At 43.4% G+C, this 18,469-nt stretch overlaps 2 protein-coding genes across 2 annotated transcripts; both read right to left on the bottom strand.

The window, feature by feature from the left end:
* Positions 1–159: 159 nt before the first annotated feature.
* On the bottom strand, positions 160–10,450 carry LOC147312275 (cholesterol 24-hydroxylase-like). The gene is made up of 15 exons (XM_086265174.1): positions 9,994–10,450; positions 9,846–9,923; positions 9,484–9,565; positions 9,098–9,171; positions 8,533–8,619; positions 8,323–8,461; positions 8,072–8,182; positions 7,818–7,980; positions 7,555–7,620; positions 3,718–3,790; positions 3,126–3,210; positions 2,931–3,041; positions 1,337–1,425; positions 1,146–1,212; positions 160–1,058 (listed from the first exon to the last, which is right to left on the bottom strand). Exons 1-15 carry the CDS (start codon positions 10,140–10,142, stop codon positions 900–902), a joined length of 1,533 nt encoding a protein of 510 aa, XP_086121300.1. The 5' UTR covers positions 10,143–10,450; the 3' UTR covers positions 160–899.
* Positions 10,451–10,910: 460 nt separating this feature from the next.
* LOC147312274 (cholesterol 24-hydroxylase-like) lies at positions 10,911–17,063 on the bottom strand. Its single transcript, XM_086265175.1, has 15 exons — positions 16,436–17,063; positions 16,278–16,355; positions 16,096–16,177; positions 15,890–15,963; positions 15,306–15,392; positions 14,992–15,130; positions 14,801–14,911; positions 14,538–14,700; positions 13,986–14,051; positions 12,261–12,333; positions 12,093–12,177; positions 11,755–11,865; positions 11,487–11,575; positions 11,304–11,370; positions 10,911–11,221 (listed from the first exon to the last, which is right to left on the bottom strand). Exons 1-15 carry the CDS (start codon positions 16,582–16,584, stop codon positions 11,081–11,083), a joined length of 1,515 nt encoding a protein of 504 aa, XP_086121301.1. The 5' UTR covers positions 16,585–17,063; the 3' UTR covers positions 10,911–11,080.
* Between the last annotated feature and the right edge of the window lie 1,406 nt (positions 17,064–18,469).

The following is an 18,469-nucleotide window of genomic DNA, read 5'->3' as shown; positions in this document are numbered from 1 at the left end:
ACCAATCAAGACGCGCGAGAGAAGTGGGCAGCAGGTAGATGAAAAAGTGCGGCGCAGCCTCGCAGAGCTCAGGCTCGGCCTTCTTAAAGGTACAGGAGGACGCGCTCGCCGTAAAAACACACTGGATTCATTAAAGAAGAAAAATCAGACTACGCCTCACGACTTTTATTCTTTATTGTTAAATGAAGCACAGATGTATTGTGTGCTTTTAATGGCCGTGATTTCGTTGACAATACTTGAGCATTAAAAAGCTGGGCTGGTTTACTGAAATGAAGCCCCAAAATATTCATTTAGTTAAAAATCAAAAATACTTTAACCTATGACAGTAGGCTTTAGCTACATGCATATTTGATTAAAGATTAAAAAAATATTATCATCTGTGTTTAAACCAGAGACAACTTCTGGGAGAGTTCTTTTTCTGAACATTGAATTTAAACAGCTTTTTAAAAGTCAGAGATCTCTGCAAGATCTCAGCGCCCCCATGTGGACACTGTCCGTAAAGGCATTAAGACAGCAAATCGGGTAAAGAAATATAAAACACGCTTGTTTCCAAATGATTTCCATTTACACACATATTAGTTTTGTAGGCACAAAGAGGTTTGTGGTTATGAAAAAAAAGACACTACACACCGCTATATAATGAGTTTGTGCATGATTAACAAACAAGTGCAAATGGTATTTAACCCAGCTGTCCCCCTCAAAAAAATAAAATTATATTGTAATGAAAAAAATATATAATATATAATTATCACCATCATTTCATTTCGCTTTACCATGTAATTCATATCTGATACTGTTTTTATTATAACGATTTATTTTTTTAATCACAGCTTTTAGGCAGGAGTAGATCAACAGTTTTACCCTACAGACCACTATGATTTCTTTTTATGTAAAGTCCTTTAAGATCCTTTATTTTTGTAATCCCTGTGACTCAAAGTGCACAACACTCCACTCTTTGGTCTGAGTGTGCCAGCATCCAGGATGTCAAAGGTCTGTCCCGGGACGAGAGTGAAGTCAAACCTCTGGAGCAGTTTGGCCATCACCACTTTAGCCTCCATCTAAAAAACACAACAGCGCCCACAGAGATGAGTCAGTGTGTTTATAGGTGAGTGGGTCTTCATGTTGACTTACGCTGTCATCCTCACCTGAGCAAAGTTCTGTCCCAGACACGAGCGAGGACCGAGGGCAAAGGGGTAGTAGCAGTAATAAGGCCTTGAACAGATAAGAGACAGCCTCAGTTACTGTGAACCGTTTCACTCATTTAGTCTGAGATAATAAAGTGTGTGCAAACATGAAACGTAATAAAGTCAGCATGGTGAAACAGTGTTTTTCTTACTTGGGAGCATCTGGGTGAAATCTGTCTGGATCAAATTTTAGTGGATCCTCGAAGAATTTGTCCAGTCTCCCGCTCACATAGGAGCTGAACTAAATAGGAAAAAATTTCACATTTTAACCATAAATGTATTTGTTCTTGCTTGAATAAGACCTCATTTTTTATGTTTTTCTGGCAACTTTGTGACAGTTTTGTTTATACATACGCTACCAGTCAAAGGCTTGGACATATCTTCTTATTTTCTTTATTATGGGTTTTTCTTTTTTTCATGACTATTTACATTGCAGATTCTCACTGAACACATCAAAACTGTGAATCAACACATATGGCATTATGTAGTAAACAAAAAATGTGAAATAACTCAAAACATGTTTATATTTTAGATTCTTCCAAATAGCCACCCTTTGCATTCTCTTGATGAGCTTCTTGAAGTCATCGCCTGAAATGTTTTTCCAACAGTCTTGAAGGAGTTCCCAGAGATGCTGAGCACTTGTTGACTCTCTTGCCTTCACTCTGCGGTCCATCTCATCCCAAACCATCTCCATTGGTCAGGTGACATCTGGTGCAGCACACCATCACTCTACTTCTTAGTCAAATAGCCCTTACACAGCCTGGAGGTGTGTTTGGGGTTCAGTGTGCCTTCAATTCTGAATAAATCCCCCCACACCATCACACCTCCTGCTCCATACTTCATGGTGGGAACCATTCATGTAGAGACCATCCGGTTACATTTTGTGCATCACACAAAGACACAGCAGGTGGAACCAAAGATCTCAAATTTGCACTCATCAGACCAAAGCACAGATTTCCACTGGTCTGATGTCCATTCGTTGTGTTTCTTGGCCCAAACAAATTTCTTCTGCTTGTTGCTTTTCCTTAGTCCTGGTTTCTTAGCAGCTATTTGACCATAAAGGCCTGATTCACAGTCTCCTCTGAACAGTTGATGTAGAGATGTGTCTGCTACTGGAACTCTGTGTGCATCTATCTGAGCTCTAATCTGAGCTGCTGTTAACTTGCTAATTCTGAGGCTGGTGACATGGATGAGTTTATCCTCAGCAGCAGAGGCGACTGTTGGTCTTCCTTTCCTGGTGCCGTTCTCATGTGAGTCAGTCTCGTCGTAGCACTTGCTGATCTTTGAATGTGTCCCCAAAGTTTAAGCAATTTTCCAGACTGACTTTCAGTTCTTAAAATAATGAAGGACTGTCATTTTTTCTTTACTTAGAATTCATATTATGGCAAGAACCAATCAGATAAGGGCTGTCAGCTGTGTACCAACCTGACTTCTGCACAACACAACTGATTATCCCAACTCTATTGAGGCGGAGAGAAATACCACAAATGAACCCTGACAAAGGCAGACCTGTGAATTGAAACCACTTCATGTGCCTACATCATGAAGCTCATTGAGAGAAGGCCAAGAGTTTACAGCGCTGTCAACAAAGTTAAGGGACTTGAAGGACTCTATAAAACATATTTAGAGTTATTTATCTTTTTTTCTTCGCTACATAACTCCATATATCTTGCTTCATATATTTGTTGTCTTTAGTATGTAGTTATCATTTAGACTTACAAACATATTAAAAAGAAAATGACTCACAACAACGCTAAATCCCCCGGGTATGTGGATACCGTCAATCACCATGTCTTCAGCAACATCACGAGACGTGCCTGGAGCTGGGGGGTAAATTCTTAGAGTCTCTTTTAACACCTGAAGGAAGGTTACAATGAGAAGTGCACACTTTGGGTGAGTTATTAAAATAAATAAATGAATAACTAAATTTACCACATGTACCTGTGACAGGTAGACCAGCTCTCCTAAGTCGTCATAGCTTATGTCACGTTTCATCCCAATGACATCATCGACCTCTTTCTTCGCTCTAAGAAATAAAAATACAATTTAGAAAACCAAAAATTCACTCTATATATTACACAGTTATAACTGCAGAAATATTACCTAAATCATCTTTAGAGGTTAACACAGGTCATAGGAGTAAATATGTAGAAACAGATGTAAAACTACATTTTTTATAGAGAAAAATGCACATCTACATAAATGTCTGTGGGCTTGAGATTTATATAATCTCAGGATTGGGAATATTTTTGATGTTTGATATTTTGATGGATCAAATTAGAAGAAGTTGTTTTCACACAATGGGTTGACAGTCAGATCTGAGGCACACACTGATTGTAAGAACTGGATCTATCAGACTGACTGTACAACAAGTGTGTCACAGCAAGAAGCTTTCTGAAGATCTCACAGACTTTTGTTTAAGTCCTCTTTACTTATAGGTTCAATCAGATGATGTTTCAGGTTATATTCATGCAAAGATATAGAAAGTTGTAAATAGAAAGTGTAAATTGTTGAGTTCTGTTTGACTTCTTACTTCTCCAGTATTTCAGGATGTCTTCCAAGCGCCATGATGCAAAAACCCAGTTGATTGGCTGTTGTTTCTTGGCCTAAAATGTTGCCAGTTTGTCAATAATGCATCAGAATATTACCTCAATCAAGAAGTTGTAATCCTAATTTCTACATCACAACTCTTTGAGTCTTAAAAAGCCTAGTTAACTCAAAATCAATAATATCATTATGTAACAAAAACAGATCATATGTTTCTTTTTCTTGATTGATATTTTACTCATTTGCAAATGTTATGGTCCCGGTCAAGATTGAAAAGAGTAATAAATATGTATTTTTTTTACATTTGAGACAAACAAGTTTACCCTGCCCGGGATAGGGTTACCGGGGCCCCGCCCTGGAGCCAGGCCCGGGGAGGGTGCCCGAGGGCAAGCGTCTGGTGGCCGGGCCTTAGTCCATGGGGCCCGGCCGGGCACAGCCCGAAGAGGAGACATGGGCCCATCCTCCCGCAGGCCCACCACCCGCAGGAGGCGCCATAGGGGTCGGGTGCATTGTGTGCCGGGTGGCGGCCAGGAGCGGAGGCCCTGGCGGACTGACCCCCGGCTGCCAAGACTGGCAATAGGGACATGGAATGTCACCTCTCTGGTGGGGAAGGAGCCTAAGTTAGTGCGTGAGGTTGAGAGGTACCGGCTAGATATAGTCGGGCTCACCTCTACACATGGCTTGGGCTCTGGAACCAGTCTCCTGGAGAGGGGCTGGACTCTGTCTCAGTCTGGAGTTGCCCCTGGTGAGAGGCGGCGGGCTGGGGTGGGTATCCTAATATCCCCTCGGCTTGCTGCCGGTACGTTGGGATTTTTCCCGGTGGACGAGAGGGTTTGTTCCCTGCGCCTTAGGGTCGGGGAACGGGTCCTGACTGTCATCTGCGCTTATGCGCCGAGTGGCAGTTCAGAGTACCCAGCCTTCTTAGAGTCCCTGGGGGGGGGGGTGCTGGAGGGTGCTCCACCTGGAGACTCTGTTGTCCTGCTGGGAGACTTCAATGCTCACGTGGGAAACGACAGCGAGACCTGGAGGGGCGTGATTGGGAGGAACGGCCTCCCTGATCTGAACCCGAGCAGTGCTCTGTTATTGGACTTCTGTGCTAACCACAGTTTGGCCATAACGAACACCCTGTTCGAACATAAGAGTGTCCATAAGTGCACGTGGCACCAGGACGCTCTAGGCCGTAGGTCGATGATCGATTTTGTAATCGTATCAGCAGACCTGCGACCATATGTTCTGGACACTCAGGTAAAGAGAGGGGCTGAGCTGTCAACTGATCACCACCTGGTGGTGAGTTGGATCAGGTGGCGGGGGAGGACGCTGGACAGACCTGGTGCACCTAAACGCGTAGTGAGGGTGTGCTGGGAACGTCTAGCAGAGGCCCCAGTCCGCGAGATCTTCAACGCACACCTCCGGCAGAGCTTCAACAGCATTCCGAGGGAGACCGGGGACATTGAGTCCGAATGGACCATGTTCAGCGTCTCCATTGCCGAAGCTGCTGCATTGAGCTGCGGCCGCAAGGTGGTGGGTGCTTGCCGTGGTGGTAATCCCCGAACCAAATGGTGGACACCAGAGGTGAAGGGAGCCACCAGGCTGAAGAAGGAGTCCTATCGGGCTTGGTTAGCCTGTGGGACTCCGGAGGCAGCCGACAGGTATCGACAGGCCAAGCGGAATGCGGCTCGGGCAGTGGCTGAAGCAAAAACTCGGGTGTGGGAGGAGTTTGGAGAGGCCATGGAAAAAGACTTTCGGACTGCCTCGAAGAGATTCTGGCAAACCGTCAGACGTCTCAGGAGGGGAAAGCGGTGCTCTACCTGCACTGTGTATAGTGCTGGCGGAGCGCTGCTGACGTCGACTGAGAAAATTGTCAGGCGGTGGAAGGAATACTTCGAGGACCTCCTTAATCCCACTGACACGTCTTCCGAGGAGGAAGCAGAGTCTGGGGATGAGGGGAATGACCCGCCAATTTCCGGGGGCGAGGTCACTGAGGCAGTTAAACAACTCCTTGGTGGCAGAGCCCCTGGTGTTGATGAGGTCCGCCCCGAGTTCCTGAAGGCTCTGGACGTTGTAGGGCTGTCCTGGTTGACACGCCTCTGCAATGTTGCGTGGAGATCAGGGGCAGTACCTGTGGACTGGCAGACCGGGGTGGTGGTCCCCATCTTTAAGAAAGGGGACCGGAGGGTGTGTTCCAACTACAGGGGGATCACACTCCTCAGCCTCCCTGGGAAAGTCTATGCCAGGGTGCTGGAAAGGAGAGTTCGTCCGTTAGTCGAACCTCGGATACAGGAGGAACAATGCGGTTTTCGTCCTGGTCGCGGAACACTGGACCAGCTCTTTATCCTCTCCAGGATACTTGAGGGTGCATGGGAGTTTGCCCAACCAGTCTACATGTGTTTTGTGGACTTGGAGAAGGCATTCGACCGTGTCCCTCGGGGTGTCCTGTGGGAGGTGTTGCGGGAATATGGGGTGTCTGGCCCATTGCTACGGGCCATTCGATCCCTATACAACCGTTGCAAGAGCTTGGTTCGCATTGCCGGCAATAAGTCGGACTCGTTCCCGGTGGGTGATGGGCTTCGCCAGGGCTGCCCTTTGTCTCTGGTTCTGTTCATAATTTTTATGGACAGGATTTCTAGGCGCAGCCAAGTGGCGGAGGGCTTTCGCTTTGGTGGCCTCAGAATCTCATCTCTGATTTTTGCAGATGATGTGGTTCTGTTGGCTTCATCGGGTGAAGGCCTCCAGCTCGCACTGGAACGGTTCGCAGCCGAGTGTGAAGCAGCGGGAATGAGGATCAGCACCTCCAAATCTGAGGCCATGGTTCTCAGCCGGAAAAGGGTGGAGTGCCTACTCCGGGTCGGGGATGAGTTCCTGCCCCAAGTGGAGGAGTTCAAGTATCTTGGAGTCTTGTTCATGAGTGATGGGAGAAGGGAGCCGGAGATCGACAGACGGATTGGGGCTGCGGCTGCAGTAATGCGGACGCTGCACCGGTCCGTCGTGGTGAAGAGGGAGCTGAGTGTAAAAGCGAAGCTCTCAATTTACCGGTCGATCTACGTCCCTACCCTCACCTATGGCCACGAGCTGTGGGTAGTGACCGAAAGAACGAGATCGTGGATACAAGCGGCAGAAATGAGCTTCCTCCGAAGGGTGGCTGGCCTCTCCCTTAGAGATAGGGTGAGAAGTTCGGCCATCCGGGAGGGGCTCAGAGGAGAGCAGCTGCTGCTCCACATCGAAAGGAGCCAGCTGAGGTGGTTCGGGCATCTGACAAGGATGCCCCCTGGGCGCCTCCTGGGTGAGGTGTTCCAGGCATGTCCCACCGGGAGGAGGCCCCGGGGCAGACCCAGGACACGCTGGAGAGATTATATCTCTCGGCTGGCCTGGGAACGCCTTGGTATTCCCCCGGACAAGCTGGAGGAGGTGGCTGGGGAGAGGGAGGTCTGGGCCTCTTTGCTTAGGCTGCTGCCCCCGCGACCCGGCCCCGGACAAAGCGGATGAAGATGGATGGATGGATGGATGGACAAACAGTCAGTAACACAGGAACTAGAGTTGTGTGACACAGTGTGTGTGTGCAGATATTATGCAGCCCCTCTGGATAAGAAAGGACAGTTTTGTCCATGCTAAGTGAACACGTGTTTGAACGGTGATATCAGGATGCTCTACAATTAACATTAAACTGCAGCACACAGCAGCAGGATACAAATTCACAGACAACAGTGGCCACATTGTGTAAAACTGAAAATAAAACACACTCTTCAGTGCAGTGAGCTTCGTCTGACGCTACAAAGGAGCTTCCAGCTGCATTTCACACATCAAAGCTGAAACAACAGAGACTCACCTGCAATGAAAAATGTCACAAAATTGTCCAGCATAAATTCTTCATCTTCTTCAGTCATGTTTTCCTCTGAAATGAGGAGAGAATGGACAGATACATCGATATTTAACTTCTCCTGGTTTCCAACATTACTTACAAACCACATGCACCGAACTGAGAAGGCATCAAAAACTGTGGGTCACATTTGTTCTATTCACTTTGTCTCGTCACAAAGAGAATAAAATATTGCTCTAGTCTAGTCTAATGTGAAATTTGGGAACTCCAACCTTGGCTTGCAGTTTTGATGATTTGTGTCAGGATGTCTTTGGGGACCTCGTCACCGTTTTGCATGGCGGTCTTTCTCTCACTGATCCACTTGGCTCCAGTTGTACGGAGCAGGCGGCACGCTTCCCTCACCTCATTGACATTTCGTCTGTTCTTTGGATTGTACTGGAATGGCAGACTGAAGGGTTTAGCCTGTCATTCTGATAACAATGTTGTTGGCAGACATACTTCATAACAACAAACGCTGAAGTAATACCTCAAAAAATATGTCTCTAAGGTAGGTAACCATTCCTTTCAGACATGTCTCAATGGCTTTAGGGAAAGGTGAACTATTCTTCAAGAGGTCCAAGTCCACCCCGAAGGCAACCTGTTATCAAGATAAGACATGCACAGCAATTCACTCACGCTTAGAACATGATTGTAGCCTTTATAAAAAGTTAGAATAAACATATTTTTTATTCTTCAGTATTAAGAAAAAAAACAGCATGTTAAGGAAGCTCTAAAAACCTTAGTAATAACATCCAGGGTGACACAGTTGATGAGATGGAGCATATTAGCTTCTGTTTTACTGTCAGCAAGCTCTGCAAGTTTATCCATCAGTTTCTCTGCTGTCTCATTGAAGGTTCCCATTAGACCTCTCAGATACCTGGAAAAAACAAAAGTTTGAGACAGAGGAACAGCGACTAAAGGATTAGGATGTATAATTTCATAACTCACAGGCTGCTGAACGCAGGGTCCATGATGCGTCGCTGTTTGTACCACCGCTCATGATCCCGTGCTGTTATCAGACCATCACCTAAAAACCTTGAAGACAGTTAAGACAATGATTTAAAAAAAAAAAAAATCTGTGAAGTGACTTCAAGAACAAACTAAAAGTCGCTGAGGGGCAAAAGAATCCAAAACTCAGTGACAATAAAGAAATAATAAAAACATTAAACAAATTATAGCAACACATTCACCCTCTCTCCTGCCAGGCAGGTGCCTGATACTGGCAATCACTGTCCCAACCAACCACAAAAGTATTATGCAATGAGTTTCAAAACAACAACCCTGCAAACATCACTGTTAAAAATTACGATAGACAGCATGAAAATGTCATCATCATAAATTCGTACATGGCTCCTATAATATGATCACTGAGGTCAGGAGTTAAATAAAATGCTAAGATGTGACACAAGGAAAGTATCACAACATGGTAATACTATCAAGTTCTATTCATTGTGACTAATAAGGTATGTACACACAACTACAATAAAGTGACTCAGATAATCTGATACATCACCTTTGACCAAACAGGTTGAAGAGTCTTTTATAGACAGACTTCTGTTTAAGGTATTTTGGGGACATCAGGATTTCCTGAAACCAGAAACAAAATGACACAAAAGTGTGACGAAGAAGAAGAAGAAGAAGAAGAAGAGGGCTTTAAATGTGAACAAGTCCCCAAAAGGCCAGTAGCTGGCACTGTTTATTAGCAGGGACCTCTGCCAACAGGATTGATGGGTGCACTTTCACACACAACAGGTTTGTTGCACTGTAGTCATTTTAAACTGAAACAGTAGAGATACACAGGTACTGCTAATCACAATAATTCACAGATTTACAGAAATAGACCCTTTATTAATGACACCTGTGTACTGATGTGAAAACAGTCAGGTGACAAGTGTTTACCTTGGTGGCCTCTGGACAGTACGTACACAGTGAAACGTAGTGAAGCACATTTAACCTGTAAACAGGTCCATACTTCTCGGCCCTGCAGGTGACATCTTAATTAGATCTTTTAAAGGCGAATGATATTAATACTGTAATACAAAGAGTACAGTAAGAACTGCAATGTATTTGTTATATAGGCAGAAATTAACAGGCAATTAGCGGCAAAATATGCTGTGAAAAAGGAAACTGCGTCAGTTCAATACAGCCAGGCTAGCTAGCATTGGCTGGCAGCAGTCCCAAACACTGACCTACATATTGTGTTAGCTTAATGGTTTGACGTGTTGTTTTCTGCATAAAAACTTTGTTTGCGCTAAACTTACCACTCCAGAAATCTGTCGTGTATAAATCCGTCATTTTTCATCGCCTTCAACATCGTTGGTGAGTGTCCGAAGAAAAAACTGAGGAGGAAACAGCGAGTTACTCTCAAGTAACGTCCGCATAACTGCTTCAGCCGACGACCTTTCCTACCTGTCCCTCGGCGGCCCGGGGATGTGGTCATACTTCATATGAATGTATTTAATGTACAAGCAGTAGCCAAGAAACGCAATGACGAGCAGAAAGAAGAGAAACGTAAGTGCCCGAGCAGCCAGGCTCAGAAGCAGGCTGGAAAGTGCCATCCTGGAAAATGTCCCGGAGACGTCCGTGTTAAAGCTGGTTGTCCTTTCAGTTAGAAAGTCCACGGCCAGATAAAAGCAGCGAGCCTGTTATCAGTGACTCTTCAGACTGAAGTAGCCTACGCAGTTCAGATCATTAACACGACACTCCATCACAGTATCCCACTTAAACTTCAGGAATATCGATATGTTAGGAAGCAGAAACCATAGTGCTTCCAGTTCAGCTGCTTTGGTGCAAATAAAGCAACAAGAGGTTCACTGGAGCTGCAACAAGAAAACCTGGCTTTTCAGCTGGACCTCTGCAATGCACTCCTCATCGATCCCAGTCCCTTTAAAGCTAAGCGTATCGTATTTGATACATGTGGTTTTGTGAGTTTTATTTGTGTGACCTTTATTTACCCTCAAATGATACAAATTGCATGACAAGTTTTTAATGACTAAGTTGCAAAAATATGGCTAATGTAACAAATGTGATACAATTTAAACACATGTGCAGATTATAATTTTATATATAAATATTTTTTAATACATGTAGTCTAAAGGTTCAACATACACTCCATTATCAGAAAAATAAAGATTTCTGGCAGTTATTTCATGGTTCAGGTTTTAAAGGGCTGGTTTTGCTGGTGCCCGTGTCACTGCTGGCAGCATCATGAGTTAATGTTACAGGCATTAAAAGTCCTGTTGTAGTCATGAAAAAGCAATGACAGAGCTACATTAAAGTAAAGAGAATATTAAAGTCAGTGATCATCAAAAAGATATAAAACTGTATTCATTATCGTTTTTTTATTTATTATTATAATAAAAATAGATTTATTATATCAAAGTACAATCACATTAATGCTTTTAGATTTGTTTTTGTTTACATTAGTAAAGAGTAACCCATTTTTCTTCTATGGTCTACTACCACTTATGTGATGTTGCCTTATTTTATTTTATTTTTAATCCCTGTGAATCAAAGTGCACAACACTCCCCTCTTTGGTCTGAGTGTGCCAGCATCCAGGATGTCAAAGGTCTGTCCCGGGACGAGAGTGAAGTCAAACCTCTGGAGCAGTTTGGCCATCACCACTTTAGCCTCCATCTAAAAAACACAACAGCGCCCACAGAGATGAGTCAGTGTGTTTATAGGTGAGCGGGTCTTCACATTATTTAGCCATCCTCACCTGAGCAAAGTTCTTTCCCAGGCACGCACGAGGACCGAGGGAAAAAGGGTAGTAGCAGTAATAAGGCCTTGTTGAACAGACAAGAGACAGCCTCAGTTACTGTGAACCATTTTTCTCATTGGGTAATAATGACCGAAAACAAGAATAAAACATGTCAGCATGGTGAAACAGTGTGTTTCTTACTTGGGAGCATCTGGGTGAAATCTGTCTGGATCAAATCTCAGTGGATCCTTGAAGAATCTCTCCAGTCTCCCACTCGCATAGGAGCTGAACTAAACATTAGAACAGTTTATTATTTATCTCGATTCCAGGTAACTTTTTTTAAAGGACTTAAGCTGGTGGGGGGGCTGTTTGGGTTCTGTTTGAGTAAATGATAAGCATACACGCATACACACACACCCATCTTCAAACCAAAAGGTATTAAAACATATTTAAAATCTTCACAACTTACAAGAGCAACAAATCCTCCAGGTATGTGGATCCCATCAATCACCATGTCTTCAGCAATATGACGAGATGTGCCCGGAGCTGTGGGGTACATTCTCAGAGTCTCTTTTAACACCTGGGGGAAGATTACAAGGAATACGTGTAATGTGTATGTGTTAGTCTGCATTTAACCCAGTGAAGCAGTGGGCAGCCACTGACTACTGAGCTATCCCTGCCTGTAAACTGGTCTTGTGTCATAACACACGAGATGCAGCCTTTGATTGTTAGTTGACAAACTTTGATTTTTAATCTCATGGATTCACACTAAAAACATTACCACAATTTTCAAATTGCCACATGTACCTGTGACAGGTAGACCAACTTGCCCAGGTCATCGTAGCTTATTTCATGTTTCATCCCAATAACATCGTCCACTTCTTTCTTCACTCTGAGAAATGAGAAAACTCCATAAGAAACCAAAGTTCACTTGTTCTAATGGAAACTGTTATGTGCTATATTTTGAGTTCTTACCTTTCCAGTATATCAGGATGTCTTCCAAGTTCCATGATGCAAAACGCCAGCTGATTGGCTGTCGTTTCTTGGCCTGAAATAGCACAAATGCTTTAAAATAGAATCACAATACCACCTTAAAATGAACCAACTCACCCGAGCGTTTGTATTCTTAATATCGAAACAAATCTTTTGATTGAAAAATCAAGTGAAAGCAGTTTCAACAAACTATATATGAAACACGCTGCTGTTTTTCCATTGCTTAACCGTTTTGAAACTAGAGGTCAGTCAGAATGTAGATCTGACAGTGTAAACAAGAACACTGGACATTCATGAGGAAAAGACCAAAGACACCATAAATACATGTCTATACAAAGACAACATTATAAACAATGTAGCTTTAAGGCACTGCAATATATGTGTCACTTTTCAGACCTAGAAACTTAGTCTTTATGGACCAACTGGGTTCTGGACTTCATGACCAACAGGCCGCAGTCTGTGAGGATCCACAATGTCTCCTCATCTTCCATGCTCCTCAGCACTGGCTCCCCTCAGGGCTGTGTGCTAGGACTCCTCCTGTTCACGATTCTTACATATGACTGCTCACCAAACCACCCTGGCTGTCAAACTAAGGTTTGCGGATGCATCACAAACAACGATGAGACCGGCAACAGGAAGGAGGTGGAGCACTTGGAGGATTGGTGCAGGAAAAACACTCTGCTTAAATGGGAAGACCACCAAGGACATTATTGTGGACTTCAGGAGGGACCTGTGTGTGTGTGTGTGTGTGTGTGTGTGTGTGTGTGTACACACTATAGTTGTAGTACTCAGCTACAAATACCTGGGTATGCACCTGGAAAAACAACACTTCCTGTCTGATCAGGAAGGCACACCAGAGGCTCTGCTTCCTGAGGCGGTTGAGGTGTGAGAGACTTGAGCTCAGTCCACATCTCCTTTTACAGAAGTGCGGTGGAGAGTGTTCTGTGCTCCGGCATCAACGTGTGGCACAGAAACTGCACTGTGGCAGAGAGGAAAACTACAGAGGGAGGTGAAGGCTGCACAGAGTTGTCAGAGGCAGCCTACCAACCATCACAGAAATATACACCTGATGCAGGAAGAGGGGCACCTGTATCATGAAGGACCCCACTCACCCAGCACACTCTTTGTCCCACTCCCTCAGGCAGGAGGCTGAGGAGCATTACATGCAAAACCTCCAGACTGAGAACAGGCTTCATTCCAGAAGCTGTGAGACTTCTCGGTACATAATGGACGAGAAACTGCAACTGTAGCGCCTTAATCACTACGGATACTTTGCTGCTAAAATATTTATATCTATACTCCATACTGTTACTCAGGTTGCTGCACTTCTCTTACTTGTATAGTTTACTAGTATTTGATACCATTTTATTACTTGTTAATGGAAAACCGGGACCGTGGGTACATAAAATCGTTGCAACTAATGTAAACATGCGATGAGAATGACAACGCTTCCTTGAATTTCCATCTTTTATATACAGTCTTTTGTAATGTACACAGCTCATTTAGTCAGTAATTTATGTTCGTGTGCATTATATGCATGTTGTGAATAACTGGAGCAAAACTTGCCAATAAATACAATTATATAAAAAATTCACACTAAAGATTGTGACCATGACGTAACTATGCGAGCTGCAGGAGCCCGTCACTGGAGGAGGGACGGGTCTGTCACACAGCATTTTAAACATTAAAGCTGAAATAGAAACTCACCAGCAATGATGAATGTCACCAAGTTGTCCAACATAAACTGGTCATCTTCCTCAGTCATGCTTTTCTCTGAAATAATAAGAACATTGACATGTTAATTAATATTTGATTTCTTTGTCTGTCCTGTACTTACCCCGCATTTTAAAATTATCAGTCAGGTATTTATATTCTGCCTCCATTCATAAACATAAACAAAAACCTCCATGGCTAATACGATGGTAGGATGATAAATATTTAATTTATTGCATATTTTAGAGATTCTTTTGTTCCAGCAGCTGAAATACTACTACTAGTAAACTTACTAAGAATTAAGAATAACTGAGTAAGTGATTAAGCAAACAAACAAAAACACAAGAGCTACTGCAGCAGGCTGCCATGCAGCATGGCGCCGTCCCTCACGCTGAGAATGCGATGTCTTTTCATTCATCTTCATTGTATTTCTTTACTCTTTGTGTAATATTGATAGCAGTTTAAAATCTGTTCTTTCCCACCACAAAGAATCTATAATATCACTCTTATCCAGTCTAATCAAATGTCAGATTTAGGGGCTACAACCTTGGTTGGCAGTTTTGATGATTTGTGTCAGGATGTCCTTGGGAACCTCGTCACCGTTTTCAATGGCGATCTTCCTCTCGTGGATCCACTGAGCTCCAGTTGTACGGAGCAGGCGGCACGCTTCCCTCACCTCATTAATATATGATCTGTTCTTTGGATTGAACTGGAATTGCAGATTGAACAATTTAACATGTCACACTGTTAACAAGGCTTTTGTCAAACATACTTCATACTAAACAAAAAAGAATCTACATCTCAAATACCTCAAAAAATATGTCTCTAATATAGGTAACCATTCCTTTCAGACATGTCTCAATGGCTTTAGGGAAAGGTGAACTATTCTTCAAGAGGTCCAAGTCCACCCCAAAGGCAACCTGAAATTTATCAAGAAAAAATAAATAAGTATACACACACTCACCCTGTAGAAACTGTAAAATTGACTGTAATATAAAACCTTAGCAATAACATCCAGGGTGACACAGTTGACAAGATGGAGCATATTAGCTTCTGTTTTATTGTCAGCAAGCTCTGCAAGTTTATCCATCAGTTTATCTGCCCTCTCATTGAAGGTTCCCATTAGACCTCTCAGATACCTGGAAGTAATGATAGCTTTAGACAGAGAAGCAGCACATCCAGGACATCCCAACAAACCATCACAGAAATTCATTAAAGGATAATGTTCAACAGAAAAAAGGGAAATGTTTCCAACCCTGAACAAGTGGTTAATCAAGGAGACCGTTGTGTGTTTTTGTGATAACTGAAACTCACAGGCTGCTGAACGCAGGGTCCATGATGCGGCGCTGTTTGTACCACTGCTCATGATCCCGTGCTGTTACCAGCCCATTGCCTAAGAGCCTTCAAAGAAGACAGTTGACAAAATACTTTTTCACAAATTTGAAAAAAAAAAAAGGATTTAAACAGTTTGGATTTGTCAGCTGATTTTTACTTTGTTAAACTGAGATTACAGGATAGTATTATATCCGTTTTAATCTTAGTAAAAGGAATTGAACTAACCACAGCATCACAAAGCTCACGTCTACCACTAAATATTGGTAAATGAATGCAAGTCGCACACTGGTATCTGCTCATATCAGCCTTACCAAACTCAAAAAAAGTGCGTGTGGTGGGGGGGTTAGCGTGTTATTTACCCTGGACAGGTCACCATCCTGTTAATCTAACCTGTGCTCAGACAGAACCCAAGCAAACACATGGAGAACATGCAACCCCCACGCAGAAAGGCCGGGACAGATGTTGGATTTAAACCCAGGTCTTTATTACTAACTCTGCTTTTGAATTAGTGCATCCTTATAAAAATTAAAAGCAAATGAAGCAGACTGATAAGTCAGTGTTACCTCTGACCAAACAGGTTGGAAAGTCTCTTGTAAGAAAATGCATCCTTGGAGTACTTTGAGGACATCAAGATTACCTGAAGCCAGAAGCAAAACGACAGAAGCATTTAACAGAAAGAGGACTTCGTGCCAATTTTATCGAGAGTTATGCTTTTTGATACAAAACAAACTTCATTATTTCACACTCTGAAGTTAACTGCGGGATTTACCTTTGTTGCTTCTGGATATGACACAGACACTAGAACATAATGAAGAGCATTTATCCTGCACACAGGCCCATACTCCTCTGCCCTGTAAACGACATGCTGTCATTTAAATGATACACTTAAACATCATTGACACTGAAATGCTATTTTCAACTGCACAAAAACATAGTTTGTACTTAACTTACCACTCTAGGAATTGTTCATGTACATTTCCACCATTTTTTAATATCCTTGAAAACGTTGGTGAATGTCCGAGGAGAAAACTGGGGAGAAGAGCTTTAAATTAACAAGATCAGTCGCACATAATGTCAGCACAAGTGTTTTACCCAACAACTTTAACTACCTGTCCCTCGGTGGGCCGGGTACGTGGTCATATTTCATATGAATGTGTTTTACGTACAAGCAGTATGCAAGAAACGCAACGATAAGCAGAAAGAAGAGAAATGTAAGAGCCTGAAGTGCCAAAGTCAGAAGTGTGCTGAAAACTGCCATCCTGATGGTTGTCCTTTCTGTTAGGAAGTCCGCTGCAGATAACGCCGCAAAAGGTCCCACAAGGCGACACAAAGGGGCCTCAGGGGGTCACAAGCTGATGTACTCTTAGTAGGAAGGTTGTGTCAAGAAGGACATCCAGCGTAAAATCTGTGCCAAAATCAAACATGCAGATCCACCCACTGCTGCGTAAACAATGAGCTGTTCATCAAGCACTCCAAGACTAGCAGTTAATGCAACACTTGATCATTGCACTGTGGCACAAGGTCAGGTAACTTTCAAGGATATAAATCACTCATTCAGAAAATAGAAACCACTTTTTTTCCCTCAAAGTGAGGAAGTAGGATATTTAAACATGTACTCTAATTAATTCCTTGCTAAAGCACACTTCAAGCAGGACAGTGTACAGAGACACACCGAATGATCAAAGCTGTCAAATTACTTCTTCTTCCTCTCAGCTCCAACAATAGCTGTGCTCTGGTGCTCAAACAAATAGTACTGCACCTCTGATTGTGTCTCCATGTCACCTGCTATGGAATAAATGGAAGTGGGAACAGGTGCGCTGGAGAGGCAACAGAAAGACAACCCCCACAATGGGTGAAGGATACAGTCCATTTCTCTCTCCTCATCTTTCCTGACTGACTTTTCTCTAGTTTTAGGGTCCTCGTCACTACACTAGGGCATGCTCCTGCAACACAGCAGTAAATGCATTTGAAATGAGCCATTCTCACAATGTGTGCTTCCCACTGGGCCAACAACTGTAGATAATAGTGTTTTTCCATGGCCTGATGGAGCGTGTTCTTAACCTGTGTGACGTCATCTAGCTCATCCTGTTAAAAGGAATATATCAATTTAAGAAAAGCGCATACATGCCTGCCTAAAAAAGTAGAAAATTATAGCATTTACAGTTTTCATTTTATTTTTTGCACCCCTGGTCCTCTCCATTTCTCTCATTCCTTCTGCAAGTCTCTCCATTCCCTCAGCCTTTGCCCAGAAACCCACCATCAAAGTACTTGTTTATAGTTTAGGCCAAGTTAAAAAAAAGAAGAAGAAGAAAAGTAGCAGTTCTCCATCACGCTGGTTACTTCAGGGGTCTCAAGACTGACTCAGAGGGATTCAGGGTTCAAAACTCATTTTACTGTCATTCAGCACTACCTCAGGAAAGCGATGCAGAACAAAAATATGTGGCATGAGCTCAAATAAAAACACAAAAAACCTCATTGCGATGTTTAAAAAGAGGCAAGTGTGAGACATAAATAAATGTAAAATAACAAAAAACAGTGCTGCATATTTGAAAACACAAATAAAAATGATTCAATTATTGCACAAGAGAGCCGATGAGCTGATTGCACTGGAAATTCCTTCTTGACAGATTTGTAGAGTATAATAATCTACAAAATAGCAGCTGTTTGAGCTGTGCAACAGTCTGATGGTGGTTGCAAAGAAGCTTCCACAGAACTGCAATGACCTGCACCTCTACGTTACTGTCTGCCTGAAAGCAGGAGTGAGAACAGACCGTGGTCGGGGTGTGAGGTGTCCCTGATAAGGTTTTTGCAGCGTTGTTGGGCCAGGCCCTAAATAGATGGCAGGGTGGCTCCACTTGTCCTCGTTCTCATGCTAGAGATATGCTGCTTGTCAGCACACTCTCAGCGGTGCCTCTTTAGGAGGTGGTGAGAACATCTGGACTCAGATGTGACCTTTTCAGCCTTTCTTGATCAGTGAGGTGGTGTGCAGGGACAGACCATACATCACATCAACTCCCAGGAAGTTCATGTGCTCCATGCTCTCTGCTGCGGTGTCGTTGATGTAGAGCAGTCTGAACGAGGGGTTTCTTCCTGTAGTCAGTCACCAGTTTCTTGGTTTCATTCACATTCAGGAGAAAGTTGTT

This window comes from Aulonocara sp. 'chitande type north' Nkhata Bay, linkage group LG15 (assembly GCF_057382095.1).
Source record: "Aulonocara sp. 'chitande type north' Nkhata Bay isolate Kocher_YH1m ecotype deep benthic linkage group LG15, A_spYH_male_GT1.1, whole genome shotgun sequence".
Classification (NCBI taxonomy): domain Eukaryota; kingdom Metazoa; phylum Chordata; class Actinopteri; order Cichliformes; family Cichlidae; genus Aulonocara; species Aulonocara sp. 'chitande type north' Nkhata Bay.
The sequence above is the reverse complement of the archived record's forward strand: the minus strand, read 5'-3'. Positions and strand labels throughout refer to the sequence as shown.